At 49.6% G+C, this 17,038-nt stretch overlaps 1 protein-coding gene across 3 annotated transcripts; it reads left to right on the top strand.

The window, feature by feature from the left end:
• The first annotated feature begins 7,667 nt into the window (after positions 1-7,667).
• Positions 7,668-17,030, top strand: Tsks (testis specific serine kinase substrate). 3 transcript variants are annotated; one of them, XM_052713509.1, is made up of 5 exons: positions 7,668-7,837; positions 8,166-8,385; positions 10,745-10,747; positions 16,139-16,234; positions 16,410-17,030. In XM_052713509.1, exons 1-5 carry the CDS (start codon positions 7,668-7,670, stop codon positions 16,695-16,697), a joined length of 777 nt encoding a protein of 258 aa, XP_052569469.1. In that variant the 3' UTR covers positions 16,698-17,030. The 3 variants fall into 3 exon arrangements, 1 of the variants encoding a protein (XP_052569469.1); XR_008213108.1 differs by lacking the exons at positions 7,668-7,837; positions 8,166-8,385 and having other exon boundaries at positions 9,149-12,459; positions 16,410-16,424; XR_008213107.1 differs by lacking the exons at positions 7,668-7,837; positions 8,166-8,385 and having other exon boundaries at positions 9,149-12,459; positions 16,139-16,526.
• Positions 17,031-17,038: the final 8 nt, after the last annotated feature.

Raw genomic sequence — 17,038 nt, 5'->3', positions numbered from 1 at the left:
GCCTCGGACCCGCCCCTGCGGGCTGTCATCCGGGAACCCCTACCGTTTACTGGCTGAACGTCCTGCCACTCACAGTAGAACGCCCGCCCTCCTCCCTCTTTGATTGGAAAAATAGTAAAGACACATGGGGATGATTGGTGCAGTACCGTGCTATTTCCGTTCGGAGCACGGAGTCAGGGGGCGTTGCCCTAGAGACAGGCGGAGTTCGATGACACACTCTGGGACCGCCCCCTGCACGGCGGAGACCAACGCTAATTGGATGAACAGCCCGCTCCGCGACAGGGGGGCGGGACGTAAGAAGAGGCCGGGGAACGCACCGAAGGAGGCGGAACTTCGAGCAAAGAAGACCAATGGGTGAGGAGATTGCGCTCCGCAAGGCTCTGCGGATTCGCCGGACGCTTTATACGTTCGCCCTCGAAGGGGCGGTTGTGGGGGACGGGCAGAGAGTGACGACCTGTAGAGAAGGAAGGAGAAAGAGGAGCTGTCAGTCAGCTGAGCTGCGATAGGTGGAGCGTTGCCTGCAATTCCCTGCTGCAGAGGGGCTGGGCGAGGCGATGGACCGGCAGGCGTCCACTACGCAGGATCTTCTCTCTTTCCGGTCTCTCTCCACTTCTGCACCCCGGACTACGTCAGTCGCTCACTGGAGCCTACCTCTTCCCTGTTCCTTCCCTGAAAACATCACCTGGAAATTTGACTTGTCTGGACACCTATTATTCATGAGAGAAGGGACTGCCCCTCAGGCTCGTCCCGTTAAACACTGAGGTCCAGAAGGTTGAACGGCTTGCCCAAGACTACACAACTCGGAAGTAGAAAACTGTAGAATTACTATTTTAATTTTTAAACATTTTTCAATGTAGGTTGCTCTTTTTTTTTTTTTTTCCCTCCCTGAACCCCAGTGCCCAAGACAGTCTGTATTAAGTGGTCATAAAGTCAAAATTGCTTCCTCCATCAGTTCTGGAAACTACCAGGCAAAAGCCAGTTACAGCCACAGCTGAGGACTGGTTGAAAGAAAGGCCAAACCGCCAGATAGCTGATGTCCGGGGCTATTGAAAAATTTGGGGGCAAAAGGAATTGGAGGGATCCATTTCAACCATCACCATGAACAAAACACCACCCCTAATAGGCTTTTATAATCTCCAACAAGCCCAGAATGGGTCTAGGAGGGATGTCCTGGGACCTAGGAAGGGGCAACGCCCAGTCCTGGGCAATAGGAGGCAGTTCACTGTGAGTTCAAGGCCAGCTTGGTCTATGTAGAGAGTTCCAGGACTGCCAAGGTTACATAGAGAGTCCCTATCTCAAAAAAAAAAAAAAAAAAAAAAAGGTTAAGGATATAGCCTTGAATCCCCCAGTGAGGGACTGGAGGTGTGACTCAGAGGAGAGCCTCTGCCTAGAATCCCCCAGTGAGAGGGCATGTTTCAGTGGTAGAGCACTTGCCTAACATGCCCAAATGCTGGGCTCAATCACTAGTATTGCAAAAAAAGAACAAAATCAGAACGTCTGTTTTCTGGAGAGCTAAGTATTAAAGATACTTAAGGATACAGATTAGCAGTGGAGGTTGAACTAATCCTCTACGGAGAGATGTGAAGAAGGGACATAAAGTGTCCCAAGAATATACAAAGCCTATCCCTAATTAGCTCGTAGAACATCTCTTTCCATTCTCTGCTCAGGAAGCCTGGGAAAACAGTGGAGTTACTGAGTTCTGAGTATATAGAAAGGCCTTCCTAATTCCAGGACCCCTCAAGGGTAGATGGAAACATCAGTGTTCCCGCACATCCCCAGACTCTTTGTTTTGTGGTGGTGGTTGTTGTTTGCTGGCTTGTTTCTTTTTGAGACAGACTCTACCTATGTAGACCAGGCTGGCCTGGAATCACAGAGATTCTCCCCACCTCTGCCTCCAGAGTCCTGGGACTAGTGGTGTGTGCCACCACTCCCAGCTCACAGGCTATTTTTTTAATGATATATTTATTCTACTTTATGTTCATTGGTGTTTTCCTGCATGTATGTCTGTGTTTTCCTGCATGTATATCTGTGTGGGAGTGTCATATCTCCTGGAACTGGAGTTACAGACAGTTGTGAGCTTCCATCTGGGTGCTGGGAATTGAACCCAGGTCCTCTGGAAGAGTAACCAATGCTCTTAACTGCTGAGCCACCTCTCCAGTCCCTCACAGGCTTATTTTTATTTTTATTTTTTTTTCTTTTCAGAGCTGAGGACCGAACCCAGGGTCTTGCACTTGCTAGGCAAGCACTCTACCACTGAGCTAAATCCCCAGCCCCAGGCTTATTTTTAAGCCCAGACCTAAAGCAACAGTTTTCTGAGGCTCCACAAGTGTCAGGGGAAGGAACCCAGTCTACCTTTTGCCAAACCCATCGGTTTCATCTATAGGAAGCACCACTTAGAGGAAGCATTGGAGACACCAGGCCTACTTTCTTCAGTAGAAGAAATGAATGTTGCCTGGTCACCTTGAATGCTGGAATGATGTAGTCAAAAAACCTGGTGACGCTGTGCTGTCCTATTAGGGAGCCAACCTTCGCCTGAGTCCCTCCACCTACAGTATCCTGAGCTTTATCTCTCGGTGAATAGAGCACATCCCTATGAAAGAGGCCCCATGTACTTTGCATCCTCCACCAATAGAATTTATCCTTATGATTATCATTATTGGCTCAGGCCCTAGCCCTGAGCTCTATTTATCAGCCAATAGAATCCTTTGGGGTGGGGGTGGAGACAGGGTTTCTCTGTGTAGCTCTGGAATTCACTCTGTAGTTCAGGCTGGCCTTGAACTCAGAGATCCTCCCACCTCTGCCTACCAGTGCTGGGATTTTAAAGGGGTGCATCACCAACCCCTGGATTAAAGTTCATCCTTTTCTTTCTTTCTTTTCTTTTCTTTTTTTTGGTTTTTCTTTCGTTTTGTTTTTCTTTTTCTTTTTTTAAGATTTATTTATTTATTATGTATACAGTGTGTTCTGCCTGCATGTATGCCTGCGGGCCAGAAGAGGGCACCAGATCTCATTATAGATGGTTGTGAGCCACCATGTGGTTGCTGGGACTTGAACTCAGGACCTCTAGAAGAGCAGCCAGTGCTCTTAACCTCTGAGCCATCTCTCCAGCCCTGTTTTTGTTTTTCAAGACAGGGTTTCTCTCTATTATCTCTGACTGTCCTGGAACTCACTTTGTAGATCAGGCTGGCCTTGAACTCAGAGATCCGATGTCTCTGCATCCAGAGTGCTGGGATTAAAGGTGTGGGCCACCATCTCCAGGCAGAATTCATTCTTATTGTAAAGGTCACAGGTGCTTTGCTACTTTGCAAGGGAATTTCGGTGTAGCTAAACCATGAAGTCAATCCCTGGATGGCATGACCCAGTGCCTGCAAAAATGTCACTGTCTTGAGTTTCATTCTTCACCTCTCACAGATCATCTCTGATGGCCATAAGGATTTGAGGGTCCCTGCAGTCATCCTCAGAACTGGCATATGGTGCCTGTTGCAAGGATTCATTGGCTGATCCCCTTGAGTGACAGTAGGATGGCCAAGTATAATGGAAATGTAAGAGGAGGGACTCGTAATTTTTATGCATACCTGTCAAATTTCCAACAAAATAACAAGAGACAGGTGGATTAACTCATTTTGGTTATACAGGTTTCCCTATGTACAATGAAGTCCTGTCCCAGCCACTGGAACTACTTTGAGAAGACATTAGCACACTGTGCCATCTCAGATCTGCCACTTTACACACTGGTGGACCCCTCCACAGCCAGAGAGGCTCTCAGGCCTGGGAAATGACCTAAACTCAAAATTCCAAGTCCAGGGCTGGAGAGATGGCTCAGCGGTTAAGAGCACTGGCTGTTCTTCCAGAGGACCAGGGTTCAATTCCCAGCACCCACATGGCAGCTCACATCTGTCTGTAACTCCAGCTCCAGGGGATCTGACACCTTCATACCAATGCACATAAAATAAATTTAAATAAATGATTTAAAAAAAATTCCAAGTCCAGCTAGTTGTTGTAGGACAGCCCTATTTTCCTAGCTACTTGGGAAACTGTGGCAGAAGGATTGCTATGAATTTGAGCCTGTCCTCAGCTGTAGTGGGACCTTGTCTCCAAACAAACTGGCCAGCAAGATGGCTTAGTAGTAGTCAGTGCTTGTTGTCAAGGGTCATACCTGTGTTTCGTCTCCAGCACCTACATGGTACAAGAAAAGAACTACTTCCCACCGGCTGTCCTCTGGCCTCCACACCACAGAGCGGCACACACACATAATAAATAAATTTGAGGGCTGGAGAGATGGCTCAGTGGTTAAGACCACTGGCTGTTCTTCCAGAGGTCCTGAGTTCAATTCCCAGCACCCACATGGTGGCTCACAACCATCTACAGTGAGATCTGGTGCCCTCTTCTGGCCTGCAAGGATACATGTAGACATTACACTGTATACATAATAAATAAATAAATCTTTAAAAATAAATAAATTTTAAATGATTTATTTCTCTTCTTTAGTTTATGTGTATTGGTGTTTTGACTACATGTATGTCCGTGTGGGGGTGTTGGATCCCTTGGAACAGGAGTTACAGACAGTTGTGAGCTGCCTTGTGGGTGCTGGGAATTGAACCCAGGTCCTCTGGAAGAGCAGCCAGTGCTCTCAACTGCTAAGTCATTTTTCCAGCCCCATAAATAAAAATTTTAAAACCCCAAAAAGACTAGGTATGATGGCACACACCTTTAAATTCAGCACTTTGGATGCAAAGACAGGCATATCTCTGTGAGTTTGAGGCCAGCCAGGACTACACAGTGAGAGTCTGTCTTAATTAAATCAAACAAATAGGGGCTGAAGAGATGGCTCAGCGGTTAAGAGCACTGACTGCTCTTCCAGGGACACAACTGTCTGTAACTCCAGTTCTTGGGCTTCTGACACCCTCAAACAGACACACATACAGGCAAAGCACCAATGCACATAAAATAAACAAAAATTTTAAAATTGGGGATTTAGCTCAGTGGTAGAGCGCTTGCCTAGCAAGCACAAGGCCCTGGGTTCGGTCCTCAGCTCTGGAAAAAAAAATTTAAAAATCAAAAGAGCTGGAGAGACAGCTCTTTAAGAGTTAAGAGTACTCGCCGGGCAGTAGTGGCGCACGCCTTTAATCCCAGCGCTCGGGAGGCAGAGCCAGGCGGATCTCTGTGAGTTCAAGGCCAGCCTGGGCTACCAAGTGAGTTCCAGGAGAGGCGCAAAGCTACACAGAGAAATCCTGTCTCGAAAAACCAAAAAAAAAAAAGAGTTAAGAGTACTGACGGCCAGCTGGAGAGATGGCTCAGAGGTTAAGAGCACTGGCTGTTCTTCCAGAGGTCCTGAGTTCAATTCCCAGCAACCACATGGTGGCTCTCAACCACCTATAATGAGATCTGGCGCCCTCTTCTGGCATGCAGGCATACATGCAGGCAGAACACTGTATACATAATAAGTAAACCTTAAAGAAAAAAAAAAGAAGAATAAGTAGTACTGGCTGCTCTTCCAGAGGACCCAGGTTCAATTCCCAGCACCCACATGGCAGCTCACAACCATCGGTATAACTCCAGTTCCAGGGGATCTGACAACCCTCACACAGAAATACATGCAGACGAGACACCAGTGCACATAAAATAAAAAACCAGCCGGGCGGTGGTGGCGCACGCCTTTAATCCCAGCCCTCGGGAGGCAGAGCCGGGCGGATCTCTGACTGCTCTTCCAGATGACACAGGTTCAATTCTCCTAACTCACATAACAGCTAACAACTATCTGCAACTCTGGTCCCAGGGCATCTGGCACCTTCCGGCCTCCCTAGGCCCTAAACACACATGCTATGCACAGACAGGAAACACACCCATACATATAAAAGAAGTAAGTCAATTTAATTTAATTAAAAAACTAAATGTGGGGCTGGAGAGATGGCTCAGAGGTTAAGAGCACTGGCTGCTCTTCCAGAAGTCCTGAGTTCAATTCCCAGCAACCACATGGTGGCTCACAACCACTTATAATGGGATCTGGTGCCCTCTTCTGGCATGAAGTCATACATGCTGTATACATAATAAATAAATCTTTAAAAATAAATAAATAAATAAAACTAGATGTAACAAGGACCATCCACACACTTTATTTAACCTCCATCACTCAAATATTATCATCCCAAAGTCTTTGTACCAGTTGGCTTCAAACTATGCAGCTGAGGATGATCGTAAACTCCTGCCTCTGTCTCCCCAGTGCTGGGATGGAGGCCAGGGCTTCAGGAAAGTCACTGAGCAGGCATTGTATCACCTGAGCCTTAGATTCTGCCTTTCTGAGACATCTTACTTAGTTTTTATTTTGTTTGACACAGGGTCCAACTCAGTCCATGCTAGGCTGGAACCCACTGCAAAGCCTAGGCCAGTCTTGAACTTTCTCTGTAACCCAGGCTGACCTCAATTTTTGGTTGTGGTGTTGAAACCTGCTCCCATGTACCCCAGACTGGACCTGGACTTGCTGTGTAGCCAAGGCCAACCTTAAACTCTTTTTTGTTGTTGTTTTGGTTTAGTTTGTTTTTTGTTTTTGTTTTTCTAGACAGAGTTTCTCTGGGTAGCCCTGGCTGTCGTAGAACTCACTCTGTAGACCAGGCTGGCCTCAAACTCTTGTCTCTGCTCCCAGAGTGCAGAGGTTGAAATCATGCAAAATCACTGCCCAGCTATTATTTTGAGATTTTATCATTTTTGTTTCATGTATATGAGTGTTTTGAATGCATGTATGTCTGTGAACCACCTGTGTGCTTGGTGCTCCCAGAGACCAGAAGAGTTCATCCTAAAATACTCTAGGACTGGAGTTATGGATGTTTCTGAGCCACCATGTGAGGCTGGGAATTGAACCCCAGGACTTCTAGAAGAGCAGCCAGTGCCCTTAACCACTCAGCATCTCTCCAGGCCCCTGTATTCTTTTTTGTTTTTGTTTTTGTATTTTGCTCTGTTTTTCGAGACAGGGTTTCTCTGTGTAACAGCCCTGGCTGTTTTGGAATTCTCTTTGTAAACGAGACCAGCTTCAAACTCACAGAGATCCACCTGCCTCTGCCTCCTGAGTGCTGGGATTAAAGGCGTGTGCCGCCACCGCCTGGCTTGGGTTCTTTTTTAGCAGGTAAAATTCACGCACAGTATGAGTCCTAAATCCCCAAACACGTGTTGAGAAGTTCTGACGTGTGCCATGACTTCTCCTGACTCTCCTCGCTGTGGCACTTCTAATGCTGGGGTCTTTTTATTCGGTGTTTCTCTTCCCAATTCTGCCTCCCAGACCGCCACAGAACACCAAGTCCTCCAGGAAAGGACTTGGAAATGATCCTGTTAAGTCTCTCAGATCTCAGGCAAGGCATGAAGCAAGATAGACGACCTGGGACTGAATCCCAGAGCTGGCTGCAGGGTTAGGGCCCGGCCCACTGTGTGCTCTGGACTGGAATGAGAGAGCTGTAGAACCAGAACCGGGGGGGAGGGGGGGGGGCGGGCCGGAATAGTCCACTGAGATCTGCAGGGGACGCCCTGAGCCAGCCCCTGTTCCCCCTCATGCCCCTCCCTGTGACCCAGTGGTTAGGCCCTTTATGACCCAGGCCAGGAGCTAGGGGACCCTGAGCGCCAGGGGGGGGGGGGGCGGGCAGAGTAGATGGTGAGTCTCCCCCTGGGAGCAGGCCCCACGCGCCATGGCAAGCGTGGTGGTGAAGACAATCTGGCAGTCCAAAGAGATCCATGAGGCGGGGGACCCACCTGTGGGGGTCGAGAGCCGCGCCCAACTGGTCCCCGAGGCTCCCGGGGGGGTGACCAGCCCTACCAAGGGGATCACGAAGAAAAAGAAGGCCGTGTCCTTCCATGGGTGGGTTTCCTGTACCCTGTTGGTGACAGGCCTAGTGCCCAACACTGCCTACAGCAAAGCAAAGGTCCTGGAGGGGAAGGAGGGGCCAGGAAGAGGGCATGATAGCCCAGGGAGGGCAGGCAGGCAGCGGGTTGAAGGGAGCATTGGGAGGAGAGGGGGCGTGATGGAAGAAGAACGAAAGCAGGCCCTGAGGGCTGAGCAGGAGTCCAAAGCAGGCAGCAGGGTGACAGTAGGTGATGGGAACAGGAGATCCGTTGGCTCGGCGAGTGCAGCTACTGTGCTGAGGACATAAGGCCCCCATCCCCACCATCTCCTGGGGCACCTGCAGGGTGGAGCCCCGGATGTCCAAAGAGCCAATGCACTGGTGCCTGAACCTCAAGCAGTCCTCAGCCTGCACCAACTTGACCTTGCTCAACCTGGCTGCAATGGAGCCCGACTCCTCAGGCACAGACTCCACCACAGAGGACAGTGGTCCCCTGGCGCTGCCAGGGCCACCTGCTTCTCCTATAACACCCTGGGCTCCGGAGGACCCTGACATCACAGAACTGGTGAGCGGCTGATGTGGGGAGGGCCGGGGACTACTCAACGGAGGTAGGCAGATCCGAGGGGGTGGGGTCTGATCTAGTTTGGAATGAGAAGTTCTAGTCACTGAGACCAGAAGACAGGCGTGAATGACAGTATCAAGTGTCAGGCCCTGGGTTTCATCCTAAGCAACACAAAGAAGACACTGGGCCATGTCCCCAGCCCCTCACTGGAGGATTCAAGGCAGAACTCTACCACTGAGTCACGCCTGAGCTCTCCTTTTACTCTTTGAGGCAGGGGCTCACTGCTTAGTCAATTTCCTGCAATCCCCCTGCCCTCCAAGTAGATGGGATGAGAGGCCTGAGCGCATGCATCCAGCATCTAGTAAATATTCTCTCGAAAGCCTAAGATGAGATGTCAGGAATAGAGGACAGAGACACAGCTCCAAGCGTCACCCTCAGCAGCTTGAGGCATTATTTTTGTCGTTGATTTTGTTTGTCTTTTGAGAGAGTGTCTCTCTCACTATGAAGCCCTGGCTGGCCTGGAACTCCCTATGTAGACCAGGCTGGCCTCAAACGCAGACACTCTCCTTCCTCTGCCACTAGCTGGAGTTAAAGACAAGCAACACCACACCCAGACTGAGGCATTATCCTAATCTCCCAGGAACCTGGACTCAGGCCAAACTGGGGTTTGTGGCTTCCATGCAGGAAAGACTTTCTGTTTATAAAGCACAGGCAGGGATTTCATTAAAGACGTTTTAATATAGACTTTAAACAGGCCAGTTAGGAGGAGAGGTGCTCAGAGGGAACACAAGACCCACTTATTAAGCGGAGTGATGGTTTTCCAAGGGCGATCCCCAGGGAGTGCCTAGGCATCAGCCTCACACACCATTTGGTGGCTCTCAAGCTCTATCTCTAAAGGTTTGTGTGGGAAGCGTTCCCTTGACCTGTCTTTCGCCATCGATTGACTGGATGGTTTGGCGAGGGGCATGTTCCTCTACAAGTTGGAGGAGTGTGTTCTCCCCCGACACCATGGAGAACTCAAAGACAGAACTCAGGTCCTCAGGCTTGGTGGCAATTGTCTTTACCTACTGATATCTTTTGGATAATCAAGTTCATAGACTAGTTCTGGTGGTGACTTGGATGAGATTATAATCTATGAGGAAAAAAACCCAGAAAGTCACTAGAGTCGGGGTTCTGGTGAGAAAAACTGCAGGTTCTCAACTGGGAAGAGAGAGAGGCCTTGGCAGGTACCTGTGCTGAATTTGATTGGTTTTTGGTTTTTCGAGACAGGGTTTCTCTGCATAGCCCTGGCTGTTCCATTTACCTGGAACTCGCTCTGTAGAGCAGGCTGGTCTTGAACTCACAGAGATCCTCCTGCCTCTGCATCCCGAGTGCTGGAATTAAAGGCGTGCGCCACCATCGCCCGGCCTGTGCTAGGATTTTAAAAAGGGATTTAGTTTTATTTTATGTGTGCAGTGTTCTGCCTGCCTGCATGTGTGTTAGAGCACCATGTGTGGGTCTGGTGTCCAAGGGGGCCAGAAGAGGGCATCAGATCCCCTGAAACTGGAGTTATGGATGATTTTGAGCTGCTGTGTAGATCCTGGGAACTGAACCTGGGTCCTCTGAAAAAAGCAGCCAATGCTCTAATCACTGAGCCTTTTCTTCAGTTTCTATTCCTTTTTTAAAAAAATTAGCTGGGTGGTGGTGGTACACGCCTTTAATCCCAGCACTCGAGAGGCAGAGGCAGGCGGATCTCTGTGAGTTCGAGGCCAGCCTGGTCTCCAAAGCGAGTTCCAGGAAAGGTGCAAAGCTACACAGAGAATCCTGTCTCGAAAAACAAAAAACAAACAAACAAAAATTACTTTTATTTATTTTTGTGTGGGGGCGGGGCCCATGTGTGCTACAGCACATATGAGAAGGTCAGAGGACCACTTAGTGAAACTTCCCTCGACTGAATGGGTCTGGGGGTCAGACTCAGGTGCCTTCACCCAATAGGCCAGTGCATCATGTTGTGGGATATTTAACTATGTAAAGATGTGTTGCTGTTTTACCTTGCCTGCCTAAGGTACCTCACTGGTCTAACAGAAAGCCGAATGGCCAATAGCGAGGGAGGAGGTATAGGCGGGACTTCTGGGCAGGGAGGGTAAAAACAGGAGAATTTAGGCTCAGAGGAAAAAAAAAAGAGAGCCACCAGGGAGGCACCAGGGGCCAGACAGAGAGACATGGAGGAAGCAGGAAAGTAGGATATACAGAAAGAAAGAAAGGTAACAGGCCAAACGTAGATGAAGAGAAACAGGTTAAAAAATTATAAGAGCCAATGGGACAAGTCTAAGCTGAGACCAAGAATTCATAATAATAATGTCTCCATGTCTTCATCTGGGAGCTGGTTGGTGACCCAAAGAGAATCCCAACTGCATCATTGCCCCAAGATTTGTCTTGTATAGCTTCTGTCTTACCAAACAGAGCCGGAGACCTAGTCTATCTAAGCCTCAGCCTGTCTTGCTGAGTGGGGTGGGGACAGAGGGTCTGAGCTCGGAAACTGGGAGGTCATCATGTAAGGGCAACCAGGACAAGATGATGTCACTGAGACATTAAACCCTATATAAGGCCCAGTGGGTGCTTCCAAGCCTTGACAGCCTGAGTTCAATCCCTGAACCCCACGTGGTATAGAGAACCAACTCCTGCAAGGTGCCCTCTGACCTCCACACACAAGCCCTGGCGTGCAGGTGCTGAGGTAATAAATAAATGAATGTAGAAAATGTATAAATGCTAGGCATGGTGGTCCATGCCTTTAATCCCAGTACCTGGGAGGCAAAGGCAGGTGGATCTCTATGATTTGGGAGCCAACCTGGTCTACACAGAGAGACCTTGTCTTAAAAAAATAAAATAAAGTAAAATCAAATGTAAGGCAGAATCTTATAGAGATTTAATCGTGGCCTGTGAGTGGAGGGCAGAGGACTTGTCCCCACTGTGAGAAGTATATAATCTCACTTAATAATGGCATAGGCGATAGGAAATGGTAGAATCCAAGACAAAAAGCTGGACCCATCTCCACAGGCTGTCCTTAGGATGAAGAGAAGTCCACTCACTCATGTCTGAGCCTTTGTGTGGCAGACAGCCAACCACCCCAATACCGTCAGCAGTAGTAGTTATTTCTGTCAGTATTTAGCCTCATTTCTCTGATGGTGCAGATATGGAGGACCAGAAAGGTTCAATAGCATACGAAAGGTCACACAGCTGGGAAGTAGCAGGATCAGCTTAGGGGGTCAGTCGTGGCAGACGGTTGGTGTGATGGTAGTCTACACTGGTGGGGACAGTAAGGACACTGTGGTCACCCCGAAGAAGAAGAACCAGAGTGTTTGTGTAGAAAGGAGAGCACACAGGCTGGACCTTGACGCTGAAATCAGGTATTCCTCGGGCAGGAAAACAACATTGCAGCCACCAGGAACATGTCTGAAGAGACAGGGCGGAAACAGGACAGGACAGGACAGGGTAAAGGGCAAGGCTTTGGCATAGGTGAGATGGGGCTAGAGAGAGAGCAGGACACTGCTCACACAGGCTGCAGAGCATGGTGTTGTCCCAAGGGCCACAGGGACACTGTGGCTTCGGCGGGGAGGGAGAAGCAGCTTGGCAGACCGGCTCTCTTCCCTTTACTGCTATCCTGCTGTGTGCACATCCGGTGGCGTCACCTCCCTCCTTAGAGCGTCTGTTAGGGGGTGATATAATGACCCAGTTGAAAGATGAAGGCAAAATTAACCGAGGTGTAGAAGGAAGCACCATTCCCAAGGTCACAAGGGTATGGAGTGCTTGTAAGAACCAGAGGCTAGTTTAGAAGGCTGCTGGGTTTGATACCAAAGAAAAGGTCTTTCTTCCCTAAGACTCCTTTAGAACGGGAAAGAGGAGGCGGGAAGGCCAGAGGAGGTGGGGCTAGTGCTGGATGGGAAGCCAGGAGTGGGGTAGACTCCCCACACCCCAGAGCCTTCCAGGGGTTCTCATGCAGAGTCTGGAGCTGGATGCCTCCCTCCCACCAGAACTACTAACAGGGCCCCCAAGGACCGCTGATGTCCACACAGCTCTGGGCTGCAGGGACCAAAGCTGGTGAGCACTGTGTGGGCCTCGAGCCCTTTCTGCGGCAGCTTCCTCCTCTCTGTTGTCTGCTGCAGCTTCCTCCTCTCTGTTGTGGGACCGGCAACCACACCTGGTGGGAGGGGAGGGGCTGAGGAGGGTGCCCGGTATGTGAGCTACAGGGGGGTGGGGTGGGGGAACCAGAAATGGGGGATAGAGACTCAGAGAGATAGAGGAACAGAGATGGGGGAGACAGAGCCAAGACCCAGAGAGATACACAGAGCCCCCAAAGAGAGAGAGAGAGACAGACAGACAGACAGGGGAGCCTTAGAGAGCCATAGTGACAGTGCTCATGAGGAGGAATGTTGTGTTGGCATGATGACAGGTCGTCGTTGTCGGTGTCCAGTCCTAGCTTCCCTGGAGACAGCAATGCTGTAAGGGGCAGTGGTGCTCTTGGTGGTCACTATGACGACAGGGACCACCGGGGTCTCCCCTGCTAAGGACACTCGGACACACATTCTGTGGCAGCGTCTCAGTCCCTCCTGGACACACCATGCCGTCGTCTTTATTCCGTTCTAGGGTAGTGACCTCAATGCACAGCCTGCTCTGGCCTGGAATGCACGTGCTCCTCTTTGCTCAGCCTCCCAAGCGCTGGGTCAGCAGGCAGGGACCAGGATTCCCAGCTTTGTTGTACTTTGGCCCTTTGATTTTTTCAGAACGGGTCTCCTGCATCCCAGGTTGACTTCAAAATCTCTTTGTAGCCAAGGATGACTTGAACAAGGATGACCTCAAGAGTGCAGGTGTGCACCACCACACCTAGTTTGTGCAATGCTGGGGATGGAACCCAGGCCCTTGTGTGTGCTAGGCGAGCACTCGAACTGAGCTACAGCCCTCAAATTCACTATGAAGTAGAGGATGGCCTTGAACACCTGATTCTCCTGCCTCCACCTTCATGCTGACATTGGTTATTTGTTTTACCAATCTAGACATTAATTACCGTGTAGCTGTGGATCAGGTCATATAGCAATCTATCCTTACTCCCCATTTGATGGGAAGGGAAACTGAGGCAGGCTCCAGACAGGGAATACAGGTGTACAGTGCAGGAGTAGATGGGGGCAGAACATGCCACAGGACAGGGTTGTTCACCTGCCTACAACTCCTTGGCTTTCCTGTCTCTCCTCCTCTCTCTCCTCCAAGGATCCTGAGTACCCCTTCCCAAGTTTGTATCCATTTCATTTGAAGTAGTCATCCTGTGATGATAGCTGTTAGTCATATCTATATTGCACAGGTAGGGAAACTGAGGCATGGCAAGCTGACACGCCCTCCCTGAGATCACACGGGAAGTGAAAGGAGCTGACCCAGGATGAATGTTCTGAGTCCCCAGAGGAACACCCTACAGTAGCCTTCTGAGTTTTCAGTTCAGAAAGACATTTTTGCATATTAGTTTTGAAATGCTTTGAAACAAGTTGTCTTGATACTTAATACAGCCCACCAGGGAGTGACTAAGTTGGAAGGTTCTGGCTCAGGGCTGGATGAGGATACAGTCAGCGTTTCAGCCAGGACTATGGTCCTCTGAAGAGATGAGGGTGAGTTACTATTATGTTCTAGGCCATAGTCCTCTGGTGAGATGAGAGTATGGTTAGCATTTCATCCAGGATTTAATCTTCTGATGGGATGAAGGTGCTGTAAACCGGAATACACCTTTCTCTGTCTCACCAGCCAGCTCCCCAATAATGACACGGAGACTTCTTATTCACTAGCAAAGCTCAGCCTTAGCTTAGGCTTGTTTCTAACTAGCTCTAACAACTTAAATTAGCTTGTTTCTATCAATCTCGTGGCTTTTACCTCTCCTCCTGCATGTCCTGCTTCCTCTGTGTGTAGCCGGCGACTCCTCTCCCTTCTTCCCTGAGCTCTCTGTCTGGATGTCCTGCCTATACCTCCTGCCTAGCTGTTGGCCATTTAACTTGTTATCACAGTAACGAATCTTCACACAGTGTAATCAAATACCTTGCGACAGTAGACAGTCCATCAAGGGATGTGGGTGCAGTCAACTGTTCTGTGAGGACTGTAGTCCTCTGACGGGATGAAGATGCTTCTGCCTGTATTCATCTGATGACTTACCAGGGCTGGAAGATGCCCCACTAAGACGCTGCCCTGTGGGTGCCTCAACTCACCCTGGCCTTTGGCTAGAGACCTAGGCTCCTGACCATATGGCCTTCTTCTCCGTACATAAATGCTCATGACATGGCAGGCAGCATTCCTCAGAGCATCACCTCCCAAGTGCCAGGATAAGAGATGTGTGCCACCATACCTGGCTCATCGCATCCTCAGTTTTCAGTGTGCTAGAGAGTGAATCAACTGTTTCTGATTTATTTCCATCTTTTATGGAAGTGTGGAATTTTAGAATTCATCCTCTGCCATTTTGCTGATAATCTTTATATTCATTTATTATTTATTTTGGGGACAGGGTTTCTCTAGGTAACCACCCTGGCTGTCCTGGAACTCTCTCTGTACACCAGGCTGGCCTCGAACTCAGAGCTCCGCCTGCCTCTGCCTCCTGAGTGCTGGGATTAAAGTTGTGCGCCACCACCGCCCGGCCAAGACTGTCTTAAAAGGCAAAGAGAGCTGGGCGCAGTGATCTTGCCAGTTATTCCAATACATCGGAAGCTGAGGCAGGAACATCTCCAGGATTTTGAGGTCAATCTGGGGCTATTTAATGAGTACATAGCCTGGGCTACAGAGTCAGACTCCTTAAAAAAAAAAAAAAAAAGAGAAAAGAAAAACAAAAATGAGGATAGAAAAAGAGGCTGAGGAAGAGGAAGGTAGAGGAAGGCATACCTGTTCTTTCAACATTTACTTAGTGTCCTCACTGTGCCCACCCATCTGTATTGGCTAGCATGGCCACATGATCTCAGCCAGCTGCAAAGGAGCTCTCGAAGTCTTTATTTTCAGTTAAGAAACAAGAATGTAAGCGGCAGCCGTCATGTAACAAATTTGACTGCTGTGGCAAAAGACAGAAAAAAACCAGTTTGCACAAGGCACAAGCTTCTGCCTCACCTGTGAACAGTTGGTAAGACCTGAGAATGGAAACCGAGGTACGGTGGCACACACCTTTAATCCTAGCACTCAGGGGGCAGAGTCAGGCTGATCTCTGAGTTCCAGGACAGCCTGGTCTACATAATGACACCCTGCCTCAAAACCAAACCAAAACGAACAGAACTGAGCATGTTGGCCAGAGGAGGTGAGGGGGCTAAAGAGGCACTTGGAAACATTTCTCAGCCTCCATTTGATGATAAAGATGGCTGTCAATTTTATCCTCTAGAGGGCAGAGAGAGAAGGAGGAGGGCTTTTATGGGTACACACTGGGGGCTGGGACCTAGGATCTTGTGCATGCTGGGCAAGTTCTCTACCACTGAGTCACACCCCAGCACCTCACTGAAGGATTCTAGCAGAGGCTCTCCTGCTGAGTTATACCCCGCCTCCAACTGGGGGCTTTTAGGCCTTTGCCTCAAAATTTGAAACTGTCTTCCCTGCTTACTTCCCTCAGAAGACCATGAAGAGTGTCAGTCTACTTCTGCCTTTACCCAACAGGAAACTAAATCCAAGGGTGCCACCCTTTATCCAAAGCCACACACCCTCCCAGGGCAAAAGCAAGCTGAAAGCACAGCCTGCTAGCTCTAGAATTTTCTTGGTGTCTCCGACTCTTTTCCAGAGTGGGGTCAACAGTGGATTGGTGTGTGCCAAAGACTCCATCACCAACTTGAAGGAAAAGACTACGAGGGTTAACCAGCATGTTCAGACGCTGCAGGTGTGACACTTGGATTCCTGTGCCTCTCACGTGGCCTCTTCCTCCAGGGCTAAGTTCCCACCGTGAAGCCTACCTTCACCATAGTGCACGCCCAGTCCCCCGCAGGATAAGACCCTGCTCCCCCTCTAAGCTTTCCCCACTGCCCTGTGTAACCCTGCCTCCTTCCACGGTCAAGAGCGAGTGCTCGGTGCTGAGTGAGAACCTGGAAAGGCGGCGGCAGGAGGCAGAAGAGTTGGAGGGGTACTGCAGCCAGCTGAAGGTGAGCCGCTGTGGAAGGAGTGGGGGGGGCGTGGGGGGGGTGATGAGAAGAGGAAGGCAGCGTGAGGCCCTGGCACGTGGCTCAGTGGGAGAGCGCTTGCCTAGCATGCAGGAAGGCCCAGGTTCGGTCCTAGCATGCAGGAAGGCCCAGGTTCAGTCCCCAGGTTCAGTCCTAGCATGCAGGAAGGCCCAGGTTCAGTCCTAGCATGCAGGAAGCTGAGTGTAGTGGCATACACCTATGATCCACACTTAGAAGTTGGACTCTGAGACTCAGGAGTTCAAGATTCTCTTCAGCTACATAACAAAGTGGAGGCCAGGGGTGCATGAGATCCTCTCATGGCTACCAAAAGTGTCACTCTCTTCTGGCTTCCACGGGCACTGCATGCATGTTGGACACATACATGTGCACATACAGACAAAACACCCATACACATAAGAATTTGTTTTCTTTTTTTGGTTTTTGGAGACAGGGTTTCTCTGTGTAGCCCTGGCTGTCCTGGAACTCACTTTGTAGAGCAGGCTGGCCTCGAACTCAGAGATCCACCT

This window comes from Peromyscus californicus, unplaced genomic scaffold, assembly GCF_007827085.1.
Source record: "Peromyscus californicus insignis strain IS unplaced genomic scaffold, ASM782708v3 Scaffold_4__1_contigs__length_199733344, whole genome shotgun sequence".
Classification (NCBI taxonomy): domain Eukaryota; kingdom Metazoa; phylum Chordata; class Mammalia; order Rodentia; family Cricetidae; genus Peromyscus; species Peromyscus californicus.
Note: the sequence above shows the minus strand (reverse complement) of the source record. Positions and strands in the feature narration are given on the sequence as shown.